Below are 9,834 nucleotides of genomic sequence, written 5' to 3' on the forward strand. Positions count from 1 at the left end.
TCTGTACATTCCTCTTTACATTGCTGATATTTTAAGAGCCTCCATGGTGTCTCTCCTTTCTGTTTGCACAGTGAGAAAAACTGTTGTCCTGAGCTGCCTGCAGACAGCTGGATCATTGTTGGAGTTTTCCTATTAAGACAGATGTAAACATGAAAACATGAAATGTCAGCATGAATCATGGTCCAACTCACATGAAACTGTCAGTCTGAAGGCATCACTCCATCCTGTTAAGAGATAGTCACTGCTACCCCGACATCTGTAGTCTCCACTGTGGGACACTGAAACTCTGCTGATCCTGTATTCACTGGATGTTGGAGGGCTGTTTGTGTTGGGTGCTGTCCATTCATATTTCCACACCTTTCCTTCACCTCCCTGAATCTCACATCTGAGAGTGACTGTGTCACCAGTGAATATCTGAGACCAGCTGTGCTGCAGTTTCACAGCAGCCCAAACTTTCCCTAACAAACAAATAAACACAAATATTAAACTGAAAAAAAAATCAACAAGGAATAAAAACAAAATCATATTTATAATGTGTTACTTTCATATAATCATTAATTTGTGTTATCTCACAACAAAATTTCACCCTCACCTTGTTTCTGAATTGTAACTGCAGCACTGTCCTCTGTGGAGAAAACTGGATCTCCTCTCCCTCCTCTGCAGTAATAGATGCCTCCTTCTGAAATACTGATCGTGTGCTCTGATGTTCCAGCTCCTATTTTCTGAGCTCCAGAAAACTCTGAATCACGTCTGAACCAGTCAAACTTCCAGCCAGCAGAGCCCTCCACAGAGCAGCTCAGTGTCACACTGCCCCCTGCTGGTATGACTGAACTTTGTGCTGTCAGTGTGGCTCTGGGTTTACTTGCTGTTGCGTTTACAGGAAAAAGTTTATCAGATTGTCACTTGCTTCAGGAAGAACTTTGTTATAGAAATGATCAGACTTTACACATTCACTCAGTCATTTAGCTTCTAGCACCAAACAAAAAGTATTTGCCTGCATGTGACACATTAGACCAGGGGTCGGCAACATGCGCCTCTTTAGTCTTACAGTGCGGCTCCGCGTGGTTTGGGAAAATAAATTAGAAGTATTTAGCTGAAGTGTAATTTATTTATTTAGTTCTTTTTTAACTTGTAGTTCTAAATTGGAAGATTATTGTGATCTTGAAATATAAAAATACAATTCTATTCTATTATTTTTTCATCGCTCAAAATAAGCGTCATACCCGCTGAAACGACATGCATTTATCGAGACTTTCAACCCCAGGTAGGCCAATTATGGATCTTCGGATCCACATTATGTCAGCAGCTATTCTCCTCCGTGAACTATGTTAAAAACAAACACCGCTCACGCCTCACAGATGACAGCTTACAGTCCTGCGTAAAGATGAAAGTGACTTCGTACAGCCCCGATCTGCAGACGCTGTGCGCAGAGGTTCAGGAGCAGAAGTCCCATTGTAAACATACCACGGCAGACCCGACGATGTTTCCATGAACACACTTTACAGCTTCTCTTTATTGACCACTTTTCACACACGGTTGCTGTACACATACAGCCGGCTGTAGCTTTTCAGCTCACAGCCCGACACACACCAACAACAGCATAGAGAGCACAGACGTTAAGACGGCGAGGCGTGATTGCGGGTGCCGCTCAGGTGCGTCCGCCTCCCCTGCAGCAGCGCTTCAGACCACGCCCCGTCACACAGATTAACCAGGTAAAATACATATTTAGGCAGAATTTTGCAAATATCTATTTTCTTTTTTTTTTTTGCAGCATAGTGCTTTTTTTCCAATTATTTTTTAAAAGTCAGGTCAAGGCTCCAAAAGCCCAAAGGTGATATAAGGCTGGAGGCTCACAACAGTTTTTGTTTGCTACACGGATCATTTTAGTTCAGCTGGGTGTCTTTCCTTTTGTTATATTTCTTTAAGAGTTCAAAATGTGTTCATTACATAAATAAAATGTAAGTTTCTCTGTAGCATGGATTTCATAAGCAACACACCTTAGTTGTTCACACAAAGCATAAAGGTAAAAAATCAATATATACAGTGTTATCTTCATTTTAGATGTCAAAAAGTATTTGCGGCTCCCAGTGTTTTCTTTTGCGTGGAAATTGCGTCCAAATGGCTCTTTGGGTGTAAAAGGTTGCTGACCCTGCATTAGACTGAGTGTCTTCATACAAAACTGCACTACAGCTTCACTATTCAAAGACGAATGCTGCACAAACAAATTACTTTTAGATGTTTTTTGTGCTCTCTGCATTTTCCTTTAATAACAGTCAAAAGTGACACTAAACTGAATGGTGTCTGTTATTGTGAGAGCACCGTGACCATCAGTCATCACTGACATGGTTCAAGTTTAGGTAGTTTTCTATAATCCTATAATTTAATTTCCAATGATGTAAACAACTGATCGACATAGAAAAACGAAAAAATCAGAGAGGCTGACAGACTCCAATAAAGCCTCCAATAAAATGAGACCACGTGGGAGTCTGTTGAGTTTTATTCAACTAAAAAAAAAGTTGGAGGCCAAATGTCAGTTTTGGAGGATCTCGTTTAGCGCTGCCTCTTGTCTAACATCTGATTGGTTACCATGCACAGTAAGTCAGGACAGATCGATATTAGAAAATCGCTGCTATGAACTGATGGTACTGTGGACGTGGGGCAGCCAGGTATCCCAGCATGAATTTCAACTCACAAGCAGCAATGTTAGTGCTCTACACTGTAAGTAAAGTTTTAAAATACCGTGTTTTTCTGTCTCCAAGTACGGAATTTTTTGGACTGTAAGGCACACTTAAAATCCTTTAATTTTCTCAAAAATCGACAGTGCACTTTATAATCCGGTGCGCTTTATTTATGAATTGTAGTTGTGCTTACTGACCTCGAACCGATTTTATGTGGTACGTGGTGCTCAAAAATCAGTCCAAAAATGTTTTAGTACAACTTTGGTAAAAGCTACACCGCTTGAAGGATTGTCGGAGCATCACGGCTACCACAGTCAGAATCCTCAGTAATCTGGATTAAAACTCAGCTTCAGGTCCCAAAGTCAAAAGAACACATGTGGCATCACTGAGAGTTAAAAATGGTCTAAATTCTTTCATCCTTAATAAAATGATCAGTGTTGATGCTTTGCTTGCTGTTGCTGGCCAGCTAGCTTTGCTAATTGTTAGCGGAAGGAATGTTCTGAGCTCACGATGCTACAAAGTATCCAGTCAGACAGTTAAACATGCTGTTCGTGGACACTGAAGACTGCAGCCTGTCCACAAATGGTTAAATGATCAGTTTTGAAATATAAACACAAACTGTCTGTTATCATGTTTGAAAGTTTACTAGAATAAAAAAAATAATTAACATCTGATTTGTGATTTTATTTATTAAGCAGATGACTGATTTTCCCAATTAAAGGTTAGATTAACACAATAAGTAATTTGAAATAATCTGGATGAAAGATCTTACATGATACAGTCAGTGTGATGATATCACTCCACTCTGAGAAGAAATAGTCCCTTCTGCCCCGGCAGCTGTATCCTCCACTGTCAGACTCAGTAGCTCTGATGATTCTGTATTCATTGGATGTTGGAGGTGTGTTTAACTTGACTGCTCTCCATTCATACGTCCACTGAGCTCCTTCACCTCCCTGAATCTCACATCTGACAGTGACTGTCTCACTGCTGTATATCTGAGTCCAGGATGGCTGCAGGGTCACAGTGGGCTTACTGGGAACTGTTCACAGAAAAATATCCAGTTAGAGACAAATAGAAACATGAAGTCATTTTGAAGCCTGATTTTCTTTTTGCTGTTGTTCAGAGGAGAAAGATTTACTACATCCTGGTGACATTTTGACTGTAAATGAAGTTGGATTTAAAAATCAGTGTTTACATTTATTTACCGTGTGGTACACGTGTGTGGTGGCCCACTGGTGTATCTGACTCACACAGCCTGTTCTCCACACACTCCACATTTATAAAGTGATCTACAAATCCTAACATTACAGCTAACAGCTGCATTTTCCCTTTGAAGAACCACTTACAGCTACAGAGACAGGGAGTGAAGGTGGACAGTATATCCTTGTTTTTATGGCAACAAATTTACCTTGAAAGTGGTACAACTGTGTATAATATGATTCACAAGCAGAAAGTAAGATTTACAGATGTGTGCAGTGATTTGTGTGCAACTTTTCAGGTCTCCAGTTCACACAAACTATTGTACAAATGTGTCGACACAAACCTGAGTAACTGCTGATCATTGAGGCACAAATTTTAACGTCTGGATTGTTTTTCAGATTTCTTTCTTTAAAATTCATCGTCCATAATTCAGAGATGATAATAAATATACTTAATACAATACAAGATGTCTTAATAATAAGAAGAGCTTTTTTACCTTTTAAGAACTTTTTAACAAAAACTTTAAAGAGGAGAAAAACAGCACAGGCCTGTGCAGGCCTACTTTAAATAAAGCATCATTCTGCAGGTCTGTTTGAGTTCAGAATAAGTAAATAAAATGTAGCTGTGGTCCAATAATTGTAAAATAAGAAGAATAATCATGAAAACTATTTGTATATAATTATGTCTTCAGTCCATTTCAATGAGCGATCATCTTCTGTTGTTTTCATGCAGCCACGGGCAGCCCTGAGTATAAAATACATCAGCTCAGGGTCGAAAACATAAAGATATTTATTGCACAATAACAGCATATCTGGTGATAATACACAGCTCACAACACCTTAAATACATGTGGACGAATCACCTGACACGCACAGATCACGTCTCGTGCCCACGTGGGGTTTTGAGTCTAATTTAACTGCCAGCTTCACACAGATCCACAAATGTGAGCTGCTTTCAAGTCCCAGTGTGAAACAAATGCGTACAAATCATTGCTTGTTCATAATATTGTGCACATTTGTAACACTTTCAACACAAATTTGTCTCCTTATGGAAAGCAGACTTTGTCATGTTGACATGAGTGTCAGAACGGCAGGTTTATCTCCAGATCCACGGCTCTGACCCACGGAGACCTCTGGCTGATGCTCAGTGTTCTGAGTTTGCCTCGTAGCTGCTAACTAGCTTTCTGCTCTGGGTCAACTTATGGCAAAGTGCAGAGATGGAGAGAGGCGAGGGAAGGTTACAGCAGCACACTTTCTTCCTCTGGAGGCGGTGAACACAGTGAACAGCTGGATACTAACATGTGGCTCACAGCTGGGCCTGTCAGACTCTCTCTGGCTGCAGTAGCTGCTGCTATAAACACACTTTTCTTTTTCTCACTCTGTAAACTTCCTCCTGCAGATGTTGGGGATGTTGTGTGGGACTTTTATTTTTCATTTTTTCACCCAAAGCTTGCGGGAGCCACAGCTGAGGGGCGGAAGAGCCGCGGGTTACCGACCCTGATCTGACCTGATGTTAGCTGAGCTGTTGATGACCTCGGATGACAACATGTTCAGGATTAACCTTTATTTTTGTTTGTTTGTTTGTTTGTTTGTTTTTATGGCTCTGTGGCTTCATACATGTAGTCTTTCATGTCCACTTAAAGTCAGTTTAGGATAAAGAAGCATTTAGAAAGAGAGGCCAAAAATATTTAATAAAACACAATTTAAAGACTAACAGCAGCTAATGAGCGATAAATATGCAGGTTTTTTCTGGAGTTGATGCCACAATGTTTATTTTTACATTTGTATGAAACACATGAGAAACTTAAATAACAGAAAGTTTAAAACTCACAAATCTCCACAACTGTGACGTCACTGCTGTCCTCTGTGTAGTAAACTGGATCTCCTCTCCCTCCTCTGCAGTGGTACAGACCTCCTTGTGAGACACTAATAACTCTGTTTGCTTCATTTCCACTCATGAGCTGAGCTTTAGAAGACACTGAATCACGTCTGAACCAGTCAAACTTCCAGCCAGCAGAGCCCTCCACAGAGCAGCTCAGTGTCACACTGCCCCCTGCTGGTATGACTGAACTTTGTACTGTCAGTGTGGCTCTGGGTTTACTTGCTGTTGAAGAAACAAAACCATTAAACAAATTAAATCATCAACATGAATACATTTCTTACAAAAATAATCACACTTTAAACATTCACAGAGTAATTTATCTACAAACACAAAAATTAATTAGTTTCCCTGCATGTGACACATTAGACTGTCTAACAAACTAAAGATTTCACTTATTTATCATTCTCTTATCAAACTGTCATCTCTGTACATTCCTCTTTAAACTGCTGATATTTTAAGAGCCTCCATGGTGTCTCTCCTTTCTGTTTGCACAGTGAGAAAAACTGTTGTCCTGAGCTGCCTGCAGACAGCTGGATCATCGTTGGAGTTTTCCTGTTAAGACAGATGTAAACATGAAAACATGAAATGTCAGCATGAATCATGGTCCAACTCACATGAAACTGTCAGTGTGAAGGCATCACTCCATCCTGTTAAGAGATAGTCACTGCTACCCCGACATCTGTAGTCTCCACTGTGGGACACTGAAACTCTGCTGATCCTGTATTCACTGGATGTTGGAGGGCTGTTTGTGTTGGGTGCTGTCCATTCATATTTCCACACCTTTCCTTCACCTCCCTGAATCTCACATCTGAGAGTGATTGTCTCACCAGTGAATATCTGAGACCAGCTGTGATGCAGTTTCACAGCAGCCCAAACTTTCCCTAACAAACAAATAAACACAAATATTAAACTGAAAAAATCATAAATTAATTGTTACTTCAGTTTAATCATGATGTTTCGTTTTATTTCACAACAAAATTTCACCCTCACCTTGTTTCTGAATTGTAACTGCAGCACTGTCCTCTGTGGAGAAAACTGGATCTCCTCTCCCTCCTCTGCAGTAATAGATGCCTCCTTCTGAAATACTGATCGTGTGCTCTGATCTTCCAGCTCCTATTTTCTGAGCTCCAGAAAACTCTGAATCACGTCTGAACCAGTCAAACTTCCAGCCAGCAGAGCCCTCCACAGAGCAGCTCAGTGCCACACTGCCCCCTGCTGGTATGACTGAACTTTGTGCTGTCAGCGTGGCTCTGGGTTTACTTGCTGTTGATGTTACAGGAAAGACAAACATCAGACTGTCAGTTGCTTTAGGAAAAACTTTGTTATATAACAAATAAAGATTTCAACATAAAAACTCAATAGTAATTAAAAAAAAAAATCCAATTTATTTTTATTAATTTACAATTTATGTATTTTTTTAATTCAGTAAGTGCTTAATAGGTCACGACCCTGGATGATGGGTTAAGAAGATGGATGGAGTTCAATAATAGATCTCAGGTTTCTCAGGTAGGTCGGTCCCTGATCTCAGTGTGATCATCACACTTGATGCAAACAGGCACCAACAGCACAAGAAAAAAAAGTGACATCAAAGAAAATTTGATGAGAATCAACAACTGGCAGCAGCACACATGAGGACAGCACAGGTATCTCAGCTAACTGTTAGCCAGCCAGAGAGCCAGGAGCTAACGCTGGATGTATATAACATGATGAAAACTTTATCAGAGTGAATCAAGAATCAGGTGAGACTGTTTTTATGCTCTGTCACCAAACTGTACTCCTAAATGCAGAGACAGGTGAACTATACACTGTTAGCTGATCTGAGGCCAGTTGATTGTGGTCGCTCTTATTATCAGATTTTTTGTTAATCTGTTTTTTATTTAAATGTTTGTTTTAAGGATCATGATCACATAAATATATATGCATAAAGATGCATAACCAGTGCACAGTCAGCAGCATTTATCAGTCATAATTCACACAGATGTTTTTCATACTGTATGCTATCCCCGACCCCAACCAGGGCTGTGATGTGATAACAGAACTCTTCTCTGTTGATGATCAGCCTTTTCTTTTTTCAGCATCTGTATTTTCCATCGTCAGACAGCAGCTCTGCTCATTCTGTGTTTATTGATCATGTTTGATCCACAACTTCAAATAAATTATAAAAACAAAATAATTGTGTCATAATTCTGAGCTGCAGTGGTGGAAACTACACATGTGCAGGTACTGAAGAAACTGAGATCATCACATCTGTGTTTAATGTTTGTTACGATTTTCTCTGATTTTGTTACTAAACTAAAACAAAGAACAATATGACTCAATGAAATGTGTCCAACTTACATGATACAGTCAGTGTGATGGTGTCACTGCAGACTGAAAGACTCATGGTGCAGCAGCTGTATCCTCCACTGTCAGACTCAGTAGCTCTGCTGATTCTGTATTCAGATGTTCGAGGTCTGATTAATGTGCCATCTCTCCATACAAACAGCGACTGACTTCCTTCACATCTGACAGTGACTGTCTCACTGCTGTGTATCTGAGGCCAGGATGGTTGGAGGATCACGGTGGGCTTATTGGGAACTGTTCACATAAACACATCAAGTTAGAGATTGATGGAAGCATAAAGTCATTTTGAAGCTGAACTGATTTTTATTGCTGCTGTTAAGAGTCAAAAGATTTACTGCATCCTGGTGACATTTGGACTTGAAAACAATAAGATGTGTTTTTATGAAACAAATTAAAGCAGTTAATTAATATTCTGAGTAAAACCACAGAGTGACTGCACAGATCTGAACTGTCAGTATGACCTTGTTACTTCCTGTGTGTTTAAAAAAAACATTAAAACAAGAAAAAATCTGATAGAAATTCAAATTTGTAATCAGACAAATTGAAACTGCAGGATTTAACCATTAATAAACTGATTTAAATCTTAAATAAAACGATGCACAAACAGAGAGACAGGGTGCGATTTAAAACAGTGCATGAAAATATCAGAGCAAAATTATTCATATTTGATAAATATGAAGAAAGGAAAATGAACCATTTCTCACCTTCAGCATTAACGTAGAAGAGAGAACCGAGCACTAAAGTAAAGATTAAACACCATCAGGATCAAACTGACAGAAAATCAAACTCAAAATGAACAAAAGTGTTTTTTAAAGATAAGTTTTCACATGACACAGTTACTGTTCATCAAAATATTTCTGTGCATAAAACACTATTAATATATGAACTTGTACACAACAATGAGTCAAGTGCAACAAGCAGCAATGTATCCAACACGATACTCAGACTAAACTGAACCAAGGAACCAGCCAACATTTGTCTGTAACTTTCATAAACATCACAAATATGCTTTGTTCAAACTCTCAGATAAACACTTCAAACCAGTGATACACTCTAATTCTCACACATGAGAAACACTTTCATTAATCAGTGCCATTCAAACAATGTCACAAATGTACTTACACAATAACCCCGTCATGCAGAGCAAAGAGTGCCCCATCCTCACATCCAGCCCTGCTGCACTCTGATCCTCAGCTGATCTCAAACACTTTGACTTTATATCAATAATAAAAAGAGAAGCTGCATTTAATACAGATAAGAGCAGAGTGTTTCTTCTGACTGTGGCCTCTCTGTGCTTCCTTTCCTTTTATACAAACCTCAAACAGCTCCTGTAGCTTTGACCACAGCAGTTGTGTGACGTGTTCACATTTCCTGTCCACTGCAAACATGCAGGCTTGCTTCTTGTGTTTGCTTCTTACCTTCTGTTGTTTCAGGTCAGGTGACATATTTTACCAGCTCATAGTCATGTTTTATTATTTTATTTGTGCAGTGTCCTGTGTGGTCATCATAAAGCTGAAATATTTTATCTTGAGTCATCTTATCAGCAAATGTTTCTGAACATCCACAGACATTTATGACATTTATGAATGCTGTCTTCCCAAAATGTGTTGTTTTCAGTCTCTGGCCACCACACTCACTCACTCTCCAGGATTATCGATAGACAATGATCTCAAAATATTTATTTGGTTTCATCTGCTTCCAATATCATATCAAATATCACTCATACGAAGGT

General features: G+C 39.4%; 2 protein-coding genes across 2 annotated transcripts; both read right to left on the bottom strand.

Moving 5' to 3' along the window:
- Positions 1 to 165: 165 nt before the first annotated feature.
- LOC146714524 (Fc receptor-like protein 5) lies at positions 166 to 4,240 on the bottom strand. The gene is made up of 4 exons (XM_085440148.1): positions 4,222 to 4,240; positions 3,451 to 3,717; positions 593 to 865; positions 166 to 458 (listed from the first exon to the last, which is right to left on the bottom strand). Exons 1-4 carry the CDS (start codon positions 4,238 to 4,240, stop codon positions 166 to 168), a joined length of 852 nt encoding a protein of 283 aa, XP_085296274.1.
- A 1,457-nt stretch (positions 4,241 to 5,697) lies between these two features.
- Positions 5,698 to 9,284, bottom strand: LOC146714525 (putative high affinity immunoglobulin gamma Fc receptor IC). The gene is made up of 5 exons (XM_085440158.1): positions 9,225 to 9,284; positions 8,807 to 8,839; positions 6,750 to 7,022; positions 6,374 to 6,634; positions 5,698 to 5,981 (listed from the first exon to the last, which is right to left on the bottom strand). Exons 1-5 carry the CDS (start codon positions 9,259 to 9,261, stop codon positions 5,698 to 5,700), a joined length of 888 nt encoding a protein of 295 aa, XP_085296284.1. The 5' UTR covers positions 9,262 to 9,284.
- Between the last annotated feature and the right edge of the window lie 550 nt (positions 9,285 to 9,834).

This window comes from Copadichromis virginalis, linkage group LG3 (genome assembly GCF_057382275.1).
Source record: "Copadichromis virginalis isolate Kocher_CV1m ecotype Utaka linkage group LG3, C_Virginalis_male_GT1.1, whole genome shotgun sequence".
Classification (NCBI taxonomy): Eukaryota; Metazoa; Chordata; class Actinopteri; order Cichliformes; family Cichlidae; genus Copadichromis; species Copadichromis virginalis.

Bases quoted from the DNA above. Each gene is read 5' to 3' on its own strand.
- LOC146714524 (XM_085440148.1), bottom strand. The intron at 866-3,450 runs GTAAGATCTTTC...TAAACGCAACAG, and splicing joins CATCACACTGACTGTATCAT to CAAGTAAACCCAGAGCCACA. The intron at 459-592 runs GTGAGGGTGAAA...TTTGTTTGTTAG, and splicing joins AGTTACAATTCAGAAACAAG to GGAAAGTTTGGGCTGCTGTG.
- LOC146714525 (XM_085440158.1), bottom strand. From the start codon at position 9,261: ATGGGGCACTCTTTGCTCTGCATGACGGGGTTATTGT. The intron at 8,840-9,224 runs GTAAGTACATTT...TCTTTACTTTAG, and splicing joins CTGCATGACGGGGTTATTGT to TGCTCGGTTCTCTCTTCTAC. The intron at 5,982-6,373 runs GTGAGTTGGACC...TTTCTTCAACAG, and splicing joins CTTCACACTGACAGTTTCAT to CAAGTAAACCCAGAGCCACA.